Source organism: Rattus rattus, chromosome 7 (genome assembly GCF_011064425.1).
Source record: "Rattus rattus isolate New Zealand chromosome 7, Rrattus_CSIRO_v1, whole genome shotgun sequence".
NCBI classification, from domain to species: Eukaryota; Metazoa; Chordata; class Mammalia; order Rodentia; family Muridae; genus Rattus; species Rattus rattus.
Window position 1 is genome coordinate 63,148,438 of NC_046160.1, and position 21,489 is coordinate 63,169,926.

At 38.9% G+C, this 21,489-nt stretch overlaps 1 protein-coding gene across 1 annotated transcript in view; it reads left to right on the plus strand.

The window, feature by feature from the left end:
- Positions 1-21,489, plus strand: part of Prkd1 (protein kinase D1) — a 297,821-nt gene that overhangs the window by 138,165 nt on the left and 138,167 nt on the right. The window contains exon 2 of the mRNA XM_032907704.1: positions 20,730-20,868. Coding sequence (XP_032763595.1) covers positions 20,730-20,868 — 139 coding nt within the window. The remainder of the gene's footprint in view (positions 1-20,729; positions 20,869-21,489) is intronic.

The window sequence follows — 21,489 nt, forward strand, 5'->3', positions numbered from 1 at the left end:
CGAACCATTTTCTTTAGTATTTATTTGTAGGTTTCTGATCTGGGGCCTCAAAGTATCATTATATTATAAAATATAAATTAATCATTTATAGAGTTATTGGTATAAAAATACTTCTTAGTTACAAAGATTTTGATTACATTTTCAAAAGTAAATTTGGAAAACAAAATGTACATTCCTTTATAAAGCCTCTGGCTCCTTGTTATCTAGTAACAGGGAACTCTGTTAGGGCCCCAAAGTTTGCATTTTAAATTCACACACATATAGTATAATTGTCCACTAATTTAAAATGAAAATTTAACATATGTGGACTGCTGAACAGACTGATGAATGCTAACTAAGAATAATATTCTGGTATAGATTACGACCAGTGTTTATACTGACCTCAGATAATTATGAGACTGTGTAGTCTGCCAATTTATGATGAAGCTTTAAAAATAAAAAAAAAGAGTAAAAATAAAACCCTCTTATTCTTAAGTATCTTGTTTTTATTAGGTATGTTTTATTCTGAACAATTATTTTTAAAATGTATAATCTGAAACACACATTTCCTTTAGAAAGGTTTTCATTAAGATAGGCTACTTTCAAATGAGAATCTTGTACACATTCTTGAACAGGTGGGATCTGATGATTTCATGGATTAAGGGTACCCTTGAAAGAGACTTTTAAAGGCCAACACAATTCATGATGAAGTTTCCCTCCTCTACCTTTTGGAGCACCACCGTTAAGTTTTATAATTTTAAGTCTTAAAGTCTTGATGCTCATGGAAGCACTCACTTGTCTGTTTTACATAATGTCATTTCTATTGTGTAAAAAACAGGATAACCTGATAGGCATCTGGATGTCTATAATGTTATCAGGAATACAGCCGACCTGGGGAAACTAGAGAGAGAAATGAGAGCCTCCCAGAGAAAGCACCAGGTCAGGAGCTGCCCAAGTGGAGCACCAGGTCAGAAGCTGCCCAGGGGGAGCACCAGGTCAGGAGCTGCCCAGGGGGAGCACCAGGTCAGCAGCTGCCCAGTGGGAGCACCAGGTCAGGAGCTGCCCAGGGGGAGCACCAGGTCAGGAGCTGCCCAGGGGGAGCACCAGCTCAGGAGCTGCCCAGAGAGAGCACCAGGTCAGGAGCTGCCCAGGGGGAGCACCAGGTCAGGAGCTGCCCAGGGGGAGCACCAGGTCAGGAGCTGCCCAGGGGGAGCACCAGGTCAGGAGCTGCCCAGGGGGAGCACCAGGTCAGGAGCTGCCCAGGGGGAGCACCAGGTCAGGAGCTGCCCAGGGGGAGCACCAGGTCAGGTCAGGTCAGAGCTGACCAGGGGGAGCACCAGGTCAGGAGCTGCCCAGGGGGAGCACCAGGTCAGGAGCACACTGTCTTTTGCCTTAATGACACCAAGCTAGATTTTCTGTTGCTTCATTACCACTACCATTTTAAAGAACTATTAGTAAGAACTATAAATTACCAAGAAACAGTTGCTGCATGTCTTAAGTAACTTATCTAGGTCTTATTCAGACTTTACAACCTGTAAATATGTGGTTTCTGGCCAGAAAAAGCCCTCTGAAATTTCAGGTCTGAACCACCCTTCCCTGGATGTCAGAGCACTGTCAGGGTCTCCGCTTCACAAGAAGTGGACCAAGAATAAGGATGGAGGAGTAAGATTGATTACTCTCCTAGCATCTTTAGTTTTTTAACAGCTCAGAGTTACCACCTAACATCATGCAATTTTTGTTTTCTAGGCATTACCCTTCTCATCTCTAGGATGGTCATACGAAGCAGATGATCACTGGAAGCTCTAAATTCTTTCTAAGGTTTTTAACATTGGATGGGCCTTTTGATTGGCTGTTGGGATCTTTTATTTTTGTTCATACCTCCATTACTCTCATTCAGAAAACAGGGAGGCTATTTGAGGTATGAACACATTGCAGTATGTTATAACGGCAGCTTCTTCACAGGAAGACAAAGAGAATGACGCACATCTGTTTTCATTTCCAAAGCTGCACATCCACATACTTAATTATTGTTGTGTGAGTCATCTTTGAGCATCGACTGAGACTTAATAGTTCTCAGACGCTCGACATCTGTCAAGACATAATGAAAATGTGTTTTTACACCACAATTGTGAAGCTCTCATTAATTATTAGCACCTGTAATAGCTTGATAGAATATTTATTTTAAATCTTACAAAAATTATATACAACAAAACAATGATTTAAACTACCTCTAGGCTGTATATCTCCAGAAATTACTGCACTGGGATTAATGATTGTTTTGTTTTTCTATATCACTTTTGTAGTTTTAATACAAAATTTTAATAGATGGCATTATTGAAATTAAAATGGAAGAAAAATATTAGCCCAAAATTAAGCATCCCAGTAAGTCATGTGAGTGCTTTTAGATAGGGATATAGTTTATTAGACTCTTGTAACAACATTTGACACTAGCATCAATATTTGTGTATGCTTCAGGAAGGATTTGTAGTTGCTTCACTCTTGAGAAAGTCCATTAAGTTAGGCTGTGTGTACCTCTGCCACTATAACTGATTTTAGACTCTGATAACCAGCATATCACTTCAGTTCTAACCTGAACTTTAATAAATTAGCTGACCTGTCTTTCTTGGAAGATATTGCTTCCCTTTTTGTTGTCTTTTCTATGTCTGTTTATATATTTACTGCTACTATGCAGATTTAATGTAAAAATCCAACTTACCCAATGCCTTACCTGACTTCCAGGTCAATAGTGCCAGTTTTTGGGGTAGTCACCAGCAACACAGGAACTCTGCATGTTCTCTCCTCTCCACCTTAAGCTACAGTAAACCTCTCTTTAAAACTAAAAACAAAAATTTGATTTAAGATGAGATTTTAAAAACATATTTGAATTTAATAAAAGTATAGTAGAACAATCAATCTTGACAAGAAGTGAGCGCATAGATCTCAGTGTGACTGTAGCCAGGCAAGTGTGGGATACATTGTAGTCCTGGTTTTATTGGAAAATAAGTTTCTATTTAATTTTTACCAAACAGCAGAGACTGGCTCAAGTGAGCTCTGTTTCTAAATTTGAGCCTTGAAGATTGCTAGAGTTGATAGACACCTGGTTCTAGCCACCCCCTGAACAAAGGCCCCATTGGCTTTAGAACAGTCATATGACTGCAGGTGCTGATGTGATAGGAGACACTGGGGAGGATGAGAATCGTGGCATGAGTCTTGCTAGCATTCTCTGCATGGAGGAACCCAGTGAAGTGGCCTAGAAAAGAGCAATGTGAGTTTAGCGGTGCATGCCGTTGTGGCTCTGTGGCAAATGCAGCTGATGTTTGTCATGGCATGCTAAATGCATAACAAACTTTCTTCTTGGTTATGGGTTCATGTGTGTGCATGGATGTTCATCCAGTACATACACATGCTTACTCATCAGATGCTGACTACTGTGTTTCTGTCCTTGTCCCGTACCCACTATAGAGATTATGGTCGTGTATTACCATTGCCAATATTTCATTCAGGTTTAGGGAATTCCAAATCAGGTCCTCCTGTTTATGTACTGAGAAATTTATAGACTGAACTATCTGCCCTGCTCTGGTTATGAATTGTCCTATATCAATACCACCTATATAATTTATTTGACATTTTCATATGTTTTAAAAATATTTTATGCAAATAGGTATTGTAGGTATCATCCCAAATCTGTATTTTGGACAAATACTGATTGGCATGAATGATTCTACCAAGAACCTATGGTTCAGTTTGTCACAAGGCAAGCTAGAAGCATTCTCTTAAAGGTGGATTCTGCTTTGGTGAGATGTCAGAGAGAGAGCTAGGCAGGAAGGAGGAAGAGGGGACACAGGACAGATGGAGTAAGGGAAAAAGTTTTAAATTTTTTAGTTCTGTTTCTTGTAATTATTTGGAAACTGGTCAGATGGCCGTATGGTCATAGTGTAGGATTCTTTTAAGTGTCCTGCTTCTTTTTAAGGACACAAATCTCATTAGAGCAGCACAGTTGTTCTGTTTACATTCTTTTTTTTTTTTTTTAGAAACCATTTGTTGTTTCTTCATTAATATACCCAGAATGGTGACTGGCTGTCTTGGTTTTCTTAGTTGACCTACTTGACCTGAGGACCAGCTGCTTCAGGACCAGCTCTTCTTCTAGAACTATCTTTTATTACTTCACCAGGCGAGTGGAGGGGCTGCAGATACTGTTTCTTAAGCAGTTGGTCACTCTCTGCTTTTGAGTCTCCCTGCCTTTGGAAAAGCATGACCACTGTTCTGAGCAAGGTAGTATTATGTGGTAGCTTTTTGTAGAGTTCTGATAATGAAGAAAGACACTGATAAGTTGATCAGGAAACATTTAGTGATGCAAGAAACAGCTCTATGAGAAAACTGCAATATTCAACTGATATCAGCATTGCTGAGGACAGTACTTTAATTCCAGGTGCTTTATTAAGTCCCCAAATGTAAACTGGTGTTGTATTTTCATTTCCTAATTGGGCCCAGTTTCTCTCTTCCACTTCACCCAGTGGTGGATTAATCTGTTGGTAGGATTGCTTGTTCTGTGCCTCTGTGATTGGCCCCCTCTGTGAAAAAGCGTCCTTGTTCCTCTGATTTCCCCTTGGCCAGGTCGCATTTCAGCAACTCATTAAAACGTGTATTTATTCTACTCTGGAGTACATTGTCTAGCTAGCCATGAATTTATAGTGAAATGTAACAGTAAATTGTGCTCTGTGGTCACAAATGCCAAATGATACACACAGTGGTGGAAGGGTTTCCAGCATAGGGCAGGATTAAAGAGCTTAGGACCAGGGCTGGGGTTGTTGGCCATATTTTCACAGTGGCCAGTTTTGTTAGAGGCAAACTTGGAGGAAGCTGGGAGTCACTTGTCTGTGATGTTTGTGCTCACAACCACAGAGCCTGGAGAAAGACTGGGCCGATCGTGTAATAAGCTCCAGCAGAGTCTACAAGCCTCCGAGCCTTTTGAACGCCTGTTTAGTTTAATGAGGGTTTTCAGATTTCAAAGCTCACACACCTTCGCATAAAAACAGATGATTATGACCAAATTAGGGAATGTCGTTCCAAGAGTGTTTCCCCCAGTACCTTTCCCTGGAGCTGTCAGCCCTGTTACTCTGCTCTTCACCTCCCAGACATCAGTTTTAAATGTGCCTTTGAAGGTCTTATTGTATAGAGGCTCTATTCAAGCAGAACACCATGTCACATAAAAGAAAAGCCTTTTATAGTCAGAAGGGATTATGTATATATTTTTCCTCTTCATAAAAAACAGAAAAAAATATCTTTGGGGAGAAAAACACTTCGGATTGGTCAGCTGTCCTTAGAGGCTAGGCCAGTGAGGCTGGCTTCTAAGCACTACAACCTATTCTATTAGGCCAAAATAGAGCACAAGCAGGCTATGATGAAGTAAACCTGTGCTGGGAGGGAGCCACCCTTCAGTCTGTCACACATAACACAGATTAGTCTTACTAAAAACATGAATATTTTTGACACTTTTCATCTTAAGCCTTAAGTCTTTCAACAATACCTTTCATATTCATGACATGTTATTACTAGTATTCTATCTTTTAAAAAATTCTTCACTGCATCTTAAGACAATGTTACCCTGTGAAGCACTGGAGCCCTGTGAACCCAGCGCACACTACACCTTGTCCACAAGTTGACAGAGAGGCCCAGCACTGAATGTGGTATTTAATGTCAGGAGAGCATCGAATAGAGTGGAAGCTGTTTTGAAGAAGGTATGAGACATGTGGCCCAGGATGTGCTGTGCATAAAGGGTGATTAGCCCATCTCTGCTGGCCGGGCACCGTGTGTCTTTAACTGAGTCTTCTGTCAGATAAGCATACAGGCAATACATCAGTTTTGCCTTTGATCTGGTTTTGTTTCTGCTGCTGTGATAAAATACAGAAAAAGAACAAGTTTAAGGAATACTGGGTTAATTCAACTTGTACTTCCTAGTCATATTCTATCACTGTAGGGACATTAAGGCTGGGACTTGAAGCAGCTCGTCAACATCTACACTCATGAGCAGAGAGAGGTAGAGGGAGCTGGAGAGGGAGAAAGAGAGGGATGAGTTCATGTGTGATTATTGCTTGCCCTGCTTTTTTCCTCTAATCTTACACGATTGAGGATCAGAAGCCAGGGAATGGTGCTGCCCACAATAAAAAGTCCTTGCTACCTCAAAATAATCAAGACAGTCCCCAGTGGACATGTGTAAAGTCAACCTGATCTACAAGTTCCCTCACTGAATATATTTTCCCGGGTGATTCATGGCATGCCAAATTGACAATTAAGACTAGCCTTTAGAGTCTTGTGCAATTTTATTCATTCAATTTGCTGCTTTACAACTCTTTAGCTTTCTAGCATTTTCTTACCATAGCCCAAGTACAGATTCCTTTGAAGATTTTTTTTCTCTACTTTCAGGAGTAAAAAATAGTCATCTATATTTGGGAGCCATATGGTTCCCAAATGGGATATGTACAATTAATTATGGCTTGTATTTTCTTAAAATTATAATGTAAAACTTTGTGTTTGGTGTATGTCTGAGTACGAGGGAAAAGAAAGAATAGAGAGAGAATAGTTCTTTGCTGAAAGGAGGGAACAGAGAGGAGATGACAGGAAGCCTATGCAGACATAGAGCTCCAAAGATTGCCGGAAGGAGCCAGCTGATCATTAGGCCAGATGTCAATCTGAGTATCTCTTAGTTGGAGAATAAAACTAGAAATTGTTTTGTTTGCCATTGAAAAGTAACAGATGAATGAAACACTAAAATGTAAGAGCTAAATCTCTGAAACTATTGAAAGAAAGTGAGGAAACACTTCAGGGCATCAGAAGAGTTGAGGGCTTTTAGGATAAGACCCCAAAGCACAAGAACTATAAACAAATTGTATCTTCACAAATCAAAAGGAACAGTGTATCAAGTGAAATAATCAATAAATTTTATATGGTATAAAATAACCATTTAATGCCATGTTGGTTCATGTCCTTTAGAAGAACAGCTAGTGATCTGTGCTGGGGCTGTCCTACAGCCCTCCATACCCGAATCTTACCCGGAGAAAGCTGGTCTTCCAGGAGTGCTCTCACTCCTAAATCTACTTTCACTCCACTACCTGTCCAAAGAGGGAACTGCCAGGAGTGCACAGGGCACAGGAACCACAAAACAGCCCAGGACAGGATCCTTCCTATCTCCATCTGCGCCTTGGAGCTATGGCTGTCCTATAGCCCTCCCTACACAAATCCTACTGGGAGAGAGCTGGTCTTCCAGGAGTGCTCTTACTCTTAAGCCTATAAGTGAGACCCCATTTTGCTCCAATAACTCTCCAAAGAGGGACTCCCCGGGAGCACAAAGGGCACAGCAACTGTGGAACAGCCTGGGACAGGATCTTTCCAGTCTCCGTCTGTGCCCAGAGCAAAGGCCGTCCCACAGCCCTCCTTACCCAAATCCCACTCAGAAAGAGCTGGTTTCCCAGGATTGCTATTGCTCTTAACATCACAGGCTCATGGGCCTACAGGAGGAAAAAACTCCAGTTAGAGACAGCAAGGAAACTAACACCAGAGATATCCAGATGATGAGAGACAAGCACAAAAACCTAAGCAACAGGAACAAAGGCTCATTGACATCATCAGAACCCAGTTCCCACACCACAGCAAGTACTGGATACCCCAACACACCAAAAAAATTGGCTGTAAAATATCATCTCATGATAAAGGACTTTAAGAAGGATATGAATAATTCCCAAGAAATATAGGAGAACACAGGTAAATAAGTAGAAAACTTAAAAAGAAAGGACAGAAATTCCTTAAAGAATTACAGGAAAACACAACCAAGCAGGAGGAGGAATTGAACAAAACCATCCAGGATTTAAAAATGGAAATAGAAACAATATAGAAATCACAAAAAGAGACAACCCTAGAGATAGTAAACTTAGGAATGGGACCAGGGGACATAGGTGCAAACATCACCAACAGAATACAAGAAATAGAAGAGAGAATCTCAGGGGCAGAAGATACCATGGAAAACATTGACACAATAGTGAAAAAAAATGCAAAGTGCAAAAAGCTCCAAATCCAAAATATCCAGGAAATCCAGGACACAATGAGAAGACCAAACTTAAGGATAATAGATATAGAAGAGAGCAAGATTCGCAACTTAAAGGGCCAGTAATTATCTCCAAAAAAATTATAGGAGAAAACTTCCCAAAGAGATGCCCATAAACATACAAAAAAAGCCTACAGAACTCCAAATAGATTGGATCAGAAAATAAATTCCTCCTATCACATAATAGTCAAAACACCAAATGCACAAAACAAAGAAAGAATATTAAAAGCAGTAGGGGAAAAAGGTCAAGTAACATATAAGGACAGACCTACCAGAATTATACCAGACTTTTCAACAGAGACTATAAAAGCTAGAAGATCCTGGGCAGATGTCATACAGACCCTAAGAGGATATAAATGCCAGCCAACGCTACTATATCCAGCAGAACTCTCAATTACCATAGATGAGGAAACCAAGATATTCTATGACAAAACCAAATTTACACAATATCTTTCCACAAATTCATCCCTTTGTAGGGAAACTATACCCAAGAAAAAGCAAGAAAGTAATCTTTCAACAAATCCAAAAGAAGATAGCCACACAAACATAATTCTACCTCGAATCAAAAAGAGAATAACAGGAAGTAGCAATCACTATTTCTTAATATCTCTTAAGATCAATTGGCTTAGTTCCCCAATAAAAATACATAGAATAACTGACAGGATAGGTAAACAGGACCCAGAGTTTTGCTGCATACAGGAAATGCACCTCAATGACAAAGACAGACACTGCCTCAGAGAAAAATGTTAGAAAACAATTTTCCAAACAAATGGTCCCAAGAAACAAGCTGGAATAGCTATTCTAATATCAAATAAAGTTTACTTTCAACCAAATTTATCAAAAAGATAAGAAAGGACACTTAATACCAAGATCTACCAAGATGAACCCTCAATTCTGAATATCTATTCTCCAAATGCAAGGTCACCCACATTCATAAAAGAAACGTTACTAAAGCTCAAAGCATAAGTTGCATCTCACAGAATAATAGTGGGAGACTTCAACACTCCACTGTCAGCAATGGACAGATCATGGAAAAAGAAACTAAACAGAGACACAGTGAAACTAACAGAAGCTATGACCCAAATTGATTTCACATATATCTGTAGACCATTTCATCCTAAACAAAAGTCTATACCTTCTTCTCAGCACCTCATGGTACCTTCTCCAAAATTGACCATATAATCAGTCACAAAACAGTTCTTAAGAAATACAAGAAGACTGAAATAAACCCATGCATCCTATCAGATCACCATCAACTAAGGGTGGCCTTCAATAACAACAAAATCAACACATGCACATGGAAGCTGAACATCACTCTACTCAATGATAACTTGGACAAGGAAGAGATAAAGAAAATAGAGACTTTCAAATTCAATGAAAATGAAGGCACAGTATGTCCAAATTTATAGGACAAAATGAAACATGTGCTAAGAGAAAAACATAGTTCTGAGTGCCCCAAAAAAGAAACTGGAGAGAGCATGCACCAGCAGCTTGACAGCACACCTGAAAGCTCTAGAGCAAAAAGAAGCAAATACACCCAAGCATACTTGGCAGGAAATAGTAAAACTCAGAGCTGAAATCAACCAAATAGGAACAACAACAACAGCAACAACAACAACAACAACAACAACAACAACAACAACAACAGCAACTTCAACAAAAAAAACCTATACAAAGAATCAACAAAACCAGGAGCTGATTCTTTGAGGAAAATCAACAAGATAGATAAATGCTTAACCAGACTAGCCAGAGATCACAGAGACAGTATCCTAATTAACAAAATCAGAAATGGAAATGGAGTCATAACAACAGAAACTCAGAAAAATTCAAGAAATTATCAGATACTACTTCAAAAGTATACATTCAACAAAACTGGAAATTCTGAAGGAAATGAACAATTTTCTAGACAGATTCCAGGTACCAAAGTAAAATCAGGATCAGATAAACATCTAAACAATTGTAAATAACTCCTAAAGAAGCATAAGCAGTCATTAAAATTCTTCCAAACAAAAAATGCCAATGACCAGATGAGTTTAGAGCAGAATTCTATCAGACCTTCAAAAACTATCTAATACTAGTTCTCTTCAAACTATTCCACAAAATAGAAACAGAAGGAGCACTAGCCAATTCCTTCTATGAAGCCACAATTACTCTTATACCTAAACCACACAAAGACCCAACAAAGAAAGAGAACTTCAGACCAATTTCTCTTATGAATATTGACATAAAAATACTCAATAAAATTCTCAAAAGCCGAATTCAAGGACACATCAAAATGATCAATCCATCATGATCAAGTAGGCTTCAATCCAGGGATGCAGGGATGGTTCAATATATGGAAATCCATCAATGTAATCTACTATATAAACAAACTCAAAGGGGAAAATAAAAGATGATCATCTCATTAGATACTGAGAAAGCATTTGACAAAATTCAACACCCCTTCATGTTAAATGTCTTGGAAAAATTAGGAATTTTTTCATACCTTATCATAGTAAAAGCAATATATAGCAAACCAGTCCAACATCAAGCTAATTGAAGAGAAACTTGAAGCAATCCTACTAAAATCAGGGACTAGACAAGGCTGCCCACTCTGTTTCTATTTATTCAATATATTACTTGGAGTCCTAGACAGAGCAGAGAATAAAAGGAGGTCAAAGGGATACAAATTGGAAAGAAAGAAGCCAATATCACGTTTGCAGATGATATGATAGTATGCTTAAGTGACCCCAATAATTCCAACAGAGAACTCCTAAACCTGATAACTTCAGCAAAATGGCTGGATATAAAATTAACTAAAACAAATCAGTAGCCTTTCTCTACTTAAAGGATAAATAGGCTGAGAAAGAAATTTGGGAAATGACACCCTTCCCAATAGTTACAAATAATATAAAATACCTTGATGTTACTCTAACCAAGAAGTGAAAGATCTGTATGACAAGAACTTCAAGTCTCTTAAGAACCAAATTGAAGAAGATCTGAAGATGGAATGACCTCCCATACTCATGGGTTGACAAGATTAATATAGTAAAAATGGCCATCTTGCTGAAAGCAATCTACAGATTCAATGCAATCCTCATCAAAATTCCAACTCAATTCTTCATAGAGCTGGAAAGAGCAATTTGCAAGTTCATTTGGAATAACAAAAAACCAGGAATGAGAAAACTATTTTCAGGAATAAAAGAAATTCTGGGGGAATCATTACCCTTGACCTTAAGCTATACTTCAGAGCAATTGTGATTAAAAACTGCATCGTATTCATACAGACACAGGCAGATAGATCAGTGGAATAGAATTGAAGTCCCAGAAATGAACACACCTTGATATTTGACAAAAGAGCTAAAACCATTAAGTGGAATAAAGGCAGCATTTTCGAAGAATGGTGCTGGTTCAACTGGAGGTCAACATGTAGAAGAATGCAAATCAATCCATTGTTATCTACTTGTACAACACATGAGTTCAATTGATTCTTGGACCTTTACATAAAAGCAGATACACTGAAGCTAACAGAGAAGAAAGTGTGAAAGAGATTTGAACACATAGGGATGGGGGAAATTTCCTGAACAGAAAACTAATGGCTCATGCTTTAAGATCAAGAATTGACAAAAGGAATCTCATAAAATTTCAAAGCTTCTGCCTGGCCAAGGACACTGTCAATAGGACAAAATGACAACCAACAAATTGGGAAAAAAGATGTAGACCAATCCTATATCTGATTGAGGGCTAATATTTAACATATACAAAAAAACTCAAGAAGTTAAGACTCTAGAAAACCAAATAATCCTATTAAAAATGGGGTATAGAGCTAAACAAAGAATTCTCAACTGAAGAATATTGAATTTCCCAGAATCATCTAAAAATATGTTCAACATCCTTAGTCATCAGGGAAATGCAAATCAAAACAACCCTGTGATTCCCTTTCACACCAATCAGAATGGCTAAGTTTGAAACTCAGGTCACAGCAGATGCTGGAGAGGATGTGAAAAAAAGAGAACACTCCTCCATTGTTGGTTGGATTTCAAGCTGGTACAATCTCTCTGGAAATAAGTCTGGTGATTCCTCAGAAAATTGGACATAGTACTACCTGAAGACCCAGCTGTACCATTCCTGGGCATAAACCCAAAAGATACTCCAACATATAATAAGGATACATGCTCCATTATGTTCATAGTAGCCTTATTTATAATAGCCAGAAGCTAGAAAGAACCCAGATGTCCTTCAATAGAGGAATGGATTCAGAAAATGTCGAATATTTACACAATTGCATACTACTCATTTCCTATAAACATGAAATTCTTAGGCAAATGGATGGAACTAGAAAATATCATTCTGAGTGAAGTAATCCGGTCACAAAGAACAAACATGGTATGCACTTACTGATAAGTGGATATTAGCCCAAAAGCTCAGAATACCCAAGATATAATTTACAGACTACATGAAGCTCAAGAAGAGGGAAGACTGAAATGTGGATGTGTCAGTCCTTTTTGGAAGGGTGGAAAATACTCAAGGGAGGAGATAAAGGGACAAAGACTGGAGCAGAGACTAAAGAAAGGCCATCCAGAGACTGAGATCCATCCCATATGCAGCTGCCAATCCTACTCACTATTGCTGATCCCAAGAAATGCTTGCTGACAGGAGCCTAATATGGATGTCTCCTGAGAGACTCTGCCAGAGCCTTACTGATACAGATTAAGATGCTTGTAGCTAATCATCACACTGAGCACTGGGACCCCTGTGGAGGACTTAGAGAAAGGACTGAAAGAGCTGTAGGGGTTTGCAACCCCATAGGAGGATCAGCATTATCACCCAAACATACCCCACAAAGCTCCTGGCTTTGGGTAAACCACCAACCAAAGAGTACACATGGGGGAAACCCATGACTCCAGCTGCATATGTATCAGAGACTGGCATTGTCTGGCATCAATAGGAGGAGAAAACCTTGGTCCTGTGAAGGTTTGATGCCCCAGTGTAGGGAAATGCCAGGGTGTTGAGGTAGGTGTGGGTAGGTGGGAGGGGGAGCATCCTCATATTAGAAGGGAGAGGAGGGGGGATTGGAGAGGGAGGAACAGGGAAAGGGGATAACATTTGATATGTAAATACATAAACTATCCAATAAAAGAAAAGGAGAACAGCTGGTGTTCTTAACTGCTGAGCCATTTCTCCAGCCTATCAACTATGCTTAACCAGTTCCTTTAAATATTTGAATATATTTTGCATATTTATACATTCACTACTGAGGGATAGTTTGCAACATTTATCTATGTAAGATCTGCATTGTGTGTATGTGTGTGTATATGTGTGTGTGTGTGTGTGTGTGTGTGTGTGTGTGTGTGTATTTATTTCCTGGTACTTACATTGCTCATGTTTAATAAAGCAAAACATAAAATCTCATTCTTTTATTTTTTAAGCATTATATGAATTAAAAATTAAAAAATGACCAATTAAATATACTGTCAGGCACAAAGTTATTTAGAAATAGTTAAGGTAAAATTATAATAAAAGACCTAGCAGGCTTCCATGTATGTGTACTTTACAACATTGCTTCAAAATGTTTGTATAAAAATTGTATAGAATTTAAAAGGGATGTAGAAAACAAATGTCAATTATATAAGATTTCATTCTTCCTTGTCATTGATTTATAGCAGTAACAACAAAAAACCAATGAAGTACATGACCAATGTAGAAAAAGAAATAGTCTACCTGATATGCATTGAACCTTGTACTTGATATAAGTAGAATAGCTATGTGGGTTTCCTTTTTTATTCTTAGCAAATAATATTTATAAAGATTAATTATCACATGTGCTATGGAACCTTAGAAAGTCTTAGAAGTTGCCTGTCATGAGTTGGACCTTAGGAGAAATAACTAGGAATAAAGAATCTCAAGACTTAGGAAATTCATGAGCATTTAGAAAGTTTCCTGTGAAAAACTGTTAAATTAGTAAACAATTAAACTGTATATTAGATATCAAGTGCATTTTAACCTTTAAATTTACATATAAAACTTTGCATTTTCACCATGTATTAATTATTTACAAGTATATGATATTCATTATGAGTGGATTAACTGAGCATATTAATATGCACTTCTGAGAAGCTGTTTTTTAGTTAAAACACTGACTCTTCAGCTGGGTTTACAGACAAAGGTGGGAACGTAAAAAACAGGGTAAGCTTTATATCTCTGTCTTCATTTCCTATCTGTCGCCTCTGCCTTAAACTAACTGTCAAGGTGCTGTTTAAATCTACATGGAGTTGGTAGTCATTTAAGAAACTGCAGCATATATAGCAGAGGATGGCCTTATGTCACGTCAGTGGCAGGGGAGGCCCTTGGTCCTGAGAGGGCTCATTTCCCCAGTGTAGAGGAATGCCAGTGTGTTGAGGTGGTTGTGGGTGGGTGGGAGGGAGAGCATCCTCACAGAAACAGGGGGAAGGTGGATGGGAAAGGGGGGAACCTGGGAAGGGGATAGCATTTGAAATGGAAATATATAATATATCCAATAAAAAAATTAAAAAATGAAACATGCTCTAAAGTTGAACCCCTCCCCTCTCAATATTGACACACTAAGATGAGAGTAATTAATTCTTTTCCAACAGATTGTCCACTTCCAGCCTGGACAGGGTTCTGCTTCAGTTTCCTGGAGTAGTGCCAAGAGGTATTCAGAGCTTACTAAATGTATTTTAGGAAGAATGGAGCCTTGTGGGCAGATGGCCCTATGTTGAGACTGCCCCCTAAAGAGAAGCAGTCTTTTCAAAGGAACCAAGTTGTCCCTGATGGTAGATCACAGGTCTGAGACGTAAACATCCTGTGAAATAAAAGCACCGACCTTCCCCCTGATTGCAGCTGTGAGCAGCAGCGATGGCCTTAGCATCAGGGTGGATTGCACCAAGGAACAGTGGCAATTTCCTTCAGCAGAACTGACACAGTGACCAACAAGACCACTGTTGAACACCACTGACTCCCCATCCTCATTCCCAGAGAGCCCAGGATGCAGTCGCCTTATCCCTGAAGACAGATCTGAGATGTTCTATCTCCTGTTGCTTTCTGGTGTGATCAGATGGAAATGAATTTCTATCCCAGTGTTCATCATTAGGTCTTCCACTTGTTCTGTGGGAGAACTGTGCACCTGATGTCTTTGCGTGGAAGAGTGAGGTCTCTGGCTTCTTATGCATACTCTGTTTTTTCTTTTTAATGTGGTGGGAACACTATCTAATTAGTCTTTTCACTAGTCGCCAATGCATTATTAACTATAGTCACTGAATTATACAGTAGATGTTTTGAGCTATTTCACTGTTGTAACTGAAAATTTGCGATGTTTGACCAACCTCAGTCCAATCCCTACCTCATCTTCAATCCTTTTGGTAGCCACCATTTACCTCTCTACTGACACAATTTCAATTTTGATAGACTCCATGTATCAATGAGAGCCTTCTGTGCCTCTCTCCCTGGCTGGCTCATCTCAGTGAACATAATTTCCTGTAAGCTCATTCATCTTATTGAAAGTTCCAAGATGCCTTTCTAATATGAGTTGCTCACCACTGTGGAGCATCTGTAGCCACTTACCTTTTGAAGAATATGAATTGTTCAGAATGAACAAGCAAGCAATTGTAAATGTTCCTGTGAATTCCTAATCTCCTTCCTCTGGATGTGTGTGTGTTCCCCTTCAGCTACGTTTTGTTCACCTCCTGGTATCTCTTTTGGTTTTGGAAGCTTCATTCAGCAGAGCTTCAGAAAACAGTGTTGAGGAAGTGGTAAAATATATCACAAGGCGTAAGGAAAATAACTGCGAAAAACATAGAATAAAAACTTATAACCAGAAAATGCAAAAAAAATATAAAAGTATAAAACTGAATAAAGATAAAAGATGTAAAGAAGGACGAAGGAATTAGTCACACTTTCTCAGTGTCAGATACTCTGAGTGTGTGTGTGCTCATGCCCGCGCAGGTATGTACACGTGAATGAGTCTATGCGATATGATCATGGGAGAATCATAAATACACGGAAAGATCATTATTCATGCAAATTAAAACCCGGGCATGCCAGCATAGAATGTGTACAGTGACAACATGTGAGACCACTATGGACTTCGTAAGGATATATAACAGTGGGAATCCTCATTCATTGCTGAGAGAACATTGCCTTGGACATGCTAACAGCTTATATTAAATTCCTCCAGATACCTACTGTGACATCAGAAGTAAACAGGTATGCTCACATACAGACTTCTGTGAACATTTGTGGTGACCTTATTTGTAATCATAGAAATCTAGAACTAACTTAAATATTTCCTAGCCCTAGCATGGAAATATCCGCAGCAGCACACAACCAGTGCTGTGAATGATTCAGGAGTCGGATGGATTAGATTCTCAATAAATACCATAAAACTAAGACATCTCAGAGGCCAAGCTCAGATTTCTCTTTTCCTTTTCTTCGTTTTTTTTTTTTTTTTTTTGACTTTTAATTTATTTGTTGTTGAGTGGTTGTTTATTTGTTTTTGTTTTTGGGGTTTTTTGTTTTGTTTTGTTTTGTTTTGTTTTGTCAATTTGTCTCAATCTATTGTTAACTAGCAAAGGGAACCCTCAACTGAGAAAGCGCCTTCTTCATATTGCCTGTGGCCAAATCTATATGGTGTTTCATTGATAATGGTGAATATAACAGGGTCTAGCTTACTGGTGTGTGTGTGTGGGGGGTGGTGGTGGTGCCAGCATTGGGCAGATTGTATTCACGTGCAGAGCAGGCCAAGTGGAGCTAGAATGCCAGTAAGAAAATTCCTTCCTTCCTCCTGCTTCAGTTTCTGTCTAGAGGTTCTTGCCTTGGCTTCCCCTAATGGTGGATTGTGACCCATAAGCCAATTAAACACTTTCCTCCCCAGGCTGCTTTTGGTCATGATGTTTATCACAGAAATAGAAACCAAGTAGGACATTAATTGGTGCCAGGTTCAGGGACACTTACGACAGAACTGACCATGCTGTTTTTAGGGAGAAATGTGGAATGACTTTGGAACTTTAAGCTGTTGAAACTCCTTGAGGGCTCAGAGCTGTTGTTAAGTGCTTGGAAAATAGGAGTAGTGCTGAAAGACATGTGTACAATACAGGCCTGGCTTGTGATATTTAAGCAGAAGCAATGACTCTATAAGGGCCCTTCTTGTGGTATTTTTAAATTAAGGATCTACACTTATAATTAATAGGATCAGTTATGATAAATGAAAGACCAGTACCTATAAAGCCAACCCTTTGCTTTAATGCAATAGTTGATACTGGTTAGCTGACGTAGGCAAGCCAGCTTTGGTCAAGAAGAGCATCATTAAGGCAAAATCTTCTGTAAGTTACTGCCTCAGGGTCAGTGCACAGAAGCTGTAGTCTGGGGTGGTAATGGCTAATTCTTATTGCTGGCAAGTAAGTTATGTGGAAGGGTCCCCCGGTGGTACTGAAGACATGAATGAGTCATGAAGATTAACAGGTTTGATGCTCTGTGGCAGGGTGGGGGTCCCTGAGGGGAAATGAGAAGAGGACATTGGAGAAGGCCCAGGCTCAGTTGCTTTGGAGACCCCAGCATATTGGAGATTCTGTTAGACAAGTAGAGCACAGCTGTGTAGTGAAACTGTCCTGACACTGAGACAAACCGTGTGTTCTGTGGATGACAGATCCAGAGAAACAGAACATAAAAGCTCCTTAGAGCCTCAATGATTGTGAGTTCCAGATACTGGATACTGGGCTATGTACATAGTTGGAAATTTGGTTTTGCTTCGATGTGGTTTTAACTGTACCCTGGTTCTTCCTCTTTATAATTGGAAGTAACTTAACTTTACAGAAACCCATACGTGTTTGGAAGTTCAAAGACTTTGTGACTTTTGAAGTTATATTTTACATTGTGATCTTTATGTTAACATGATATCTTAGCGACAAATAAGCAAGAAATGTTTATACTTGAATAGTGGTGTGTTTGTGTGTCAATCTAACAGGGGTTAATTGTGCTGAATAGTTTCTGTTCGTTTGCTTTTAACAACTTAAGATGATTTGGAGTTATCTGGGAAGAGGAAACTCGGTTGAGGAAATATCTCCATCAGATTTCCTGTAGGCAAATCCACAGTGTATTTTTTAATTAATGATTGCTGTGGCAGGTCCCAGTTCAACGGGGGAGAGGGGTGGTACTGCCCCTAGGCAGATAGTTAGCTGTGGGTTTTATAAGTAAATCAGATAAAGCTAGCAAGTACCAAGTCAGTAATGAACATTCCTCCATGGTCTCTGCTTTAGGTCATGCCTTCTTCCCTTAGTCATGAGCATATTTTAGAATGGGGGTCCTGGTGCAGGTTATGAATGTGGTTTGAGTAGTATCAGTCTTTCTTACCTGTCTCTATTGATTTATCTGTCTCTTTATAAGTCTATTTATCTATATGGGATCTATCATCTATAAATCTGTAGATACATATAGCATGTGGATAAGCATTCTCTCTATATATATATAAATATATATACAAATATACATGTATATGTATCCTATGTTTATGTTATTTATTTTTCAATACTTTTAAGAATTATACTTCAAGTTTAAACTGAAATATATATTTTTGTACTTTTACTATTTATGTTATAAAATATTAAATATTAAGAGATAATCTTACTAAGTATACCTGAAACTATAAGATATTATTCAGAAAATTAAAACAGGCCTAATATTGAGCCATATTTGTCCCCAATTTGAATGTCCCTATGTAGAAAATGTATTTCTCCACAAATAAGTCTATGTAGAATCACTGAAAAGCCGTAAAACAATTTTTGTGTCTGTCCAAAATTGATGAGGTGATTCTTAAATTTACATGGGTTATAAGTAATATAATTTAATACAATATGTACTTTCCCAGATCACTTTGTAAGGGATGGAGCTTGAAGGAGGTGTTATTGTACCCTAGTTTCCAGGCTTAGTAAAGAGCTATGATACACACACCCCACACACTCATTCCGAGAACCAGCAGTACGACTCCTAGGTGTTTACCCACATGAAATAAGAGCATATGCCCACTAAAACATTTGTACATAAATGTTTGTAAACTTTTTATTTGTAACAGTCACAAATTAGGGGGAAAAACAGATGTTCCTTTGTGGGTGAATGGACAATTATGCTAGATCCATTTAATGAAATACAAATAAAAATTATCCATGCAGTGTATATGAATGAATCCCGGTATAATAACTATGAAAGGAAGCTACAAGATAATAAAGTACCTAGAGCATATTGTGACGTTTCTATTAAGTGAGACTATACCACACGGGCTTGTCTATGGTCAGAGGAGGGCTCTCTACCCATGGTTAGATTATATGAAGGGTGAATGGATGGGAGGGCAGAGGAAAGAACAGACTTCTTAGGGCTGTGCTGTGTGGCTTGATCATGCTTTTGTTTGAGTTGGCATGTATGTTCATTAAAACAGAGGTGCTTATGTACATTTATGTACTATGTATTATTCAAGGAAGTGGATTTTTTTACAATAATTGTGGTCCCCTCTTTTTAAGACCGAGGAAAGTGGTATTTCTGTTTTCTCTTTGTTCTCTAGTGCTATGATGATATTATTGAAGACATTTTAAAAAAGCGAACTACTTTTTCCATTTTAATTAGCATAGTGGAAGTGGTGACATCATTTCAGCTGCTGCATTTATTTTAGGAAAGTCTAAGAGATATGTAGAAGTAGTTTTTAAGCCTTGTCATCAACATAGACTTCTAAAAGCCCAGAATGTTCTGAATATGTTTATTTTTAATTTATACAAAAAAGCTTACATGAATGAAGCTCTTAATTTTATGAATAAGAAAAAGTGAGATTCATAATATACTGCACTTTCTTCAGAATATATTAGATTCTGGACATTTATTGAAGTAGAAAGTCTGGGGTGGCCTGGAACTCAGTGTGTGACAGAGGCTAGCCTGGAACCCACAATGCTCCACTTTTCCTTCCTCCTGTTGTAGAGTGGTGGGACTCGGGGCATGGGCCTCTGGGCTTTGGTCACATACACTGCCATGGGCATGAGATCCAACACCAATTACAGCATAAAAAAGGGAGTCTTTTCCTTCTCTGTCCTGTGACTCCCCCAACCAGATAACAAGGCTTGACAGTGAAAATGTAATCCCATGAGCAGTCCATGCGTCAGTAGAACTCTGCACATCCCAAAGTTCCATGTGTATCAGCAGATCATTTGTTTAAGTGACAGATCCTTACACTGGGTCAGATCGCCCTGCAGTTACAGCCTGAAGGAAAGCAAGGGAAACAGTGAGGGAGCCAAAGGAGAGGTGTTGTCTCGCCCGGTTCTGTCTGGAGTCAGAGCATCTAGATCCCACTTCCATGCCCACAGTGTTTAGCTTCCTTGAGTCACATCTATTCCTGAGTGTGTCAAAGCACACTGACTTGTTTCTTTGCCAAATTGTCGAGTTATGTGTAACAGAATTGTAATAAGCGCTTTCCTGTTTTAGGTGAGAAAAACCATTCTTATCTCCATGCCATCTAGCCTGAATAGTATGGCTCTCAATCACGTTTCTACAGAAACTTCTAGGGATTTTTTCTGTTTCTTTGTTTGTGAATTAGAAACCTACTTGGCTGTTCATTATTTTTCTTCTGAGACAAAGTATTTGAGAAGATTTTGACATTTGAACAATTGTCTCACATTTTCAGTTCCCTGAATGTGGCTTCTATGGACTCTATGACAAGATCCTGCTTTTCCGTCACGATCCTGCCTCTGAAAACATCCTTCAGCTGGTAAAAATCGCAAGTGACATTCAGGAGGGCGATCTTATTGAAGTGGTCCTGTCAGGTAAGTTCCAGACTTCCATGTCTGTAGATAAATTAATTGCTTCTGAAGAATTTTGGGGCATAGGTTATTGAGTAATGCAAAGCATATATACCATACCATTTTATAGTCATGAGATGCTTTTTAGGTCTGTCTACATGAACTTTCAGACTTGTTTTGGAAAAGTCCTGACTTGGACTGTAACCTCAGTACTGTCAGGCTGAGACGGAGGGATCATGAGTTAAGGCCAACTTGAGGTAGAGTGAACTCCAGATCAGATTTGCCTACACAAGGGAGGCTATTTCAAGAAAGAATGAAAACTGGAAGAGAATTTGGCCATTGTCACACCTAGGAAGGTTTTTACTGTCTATTCCTATTGTGTGCTTTCTCCCAGACTCTAAGACACTCCCACCATAATTACAGCCATGCTCACACGTATCCTCACACCCACATTGACTCTTCTTCTGTTTACCAGTTTGAATGAGTTGGACGATAGTGCGAAGAGTTATCTCACCAGTAATATGAAGGTGCCCATCAGGTCTCCAGATATCTAGAAAATATCTACTAAATAATAGAAAGAACTCCTGATTTGCTACTGAATGCCAAGACCAAAAGCAGAGGAGGTAGATTAGGCCCCACCCTGAC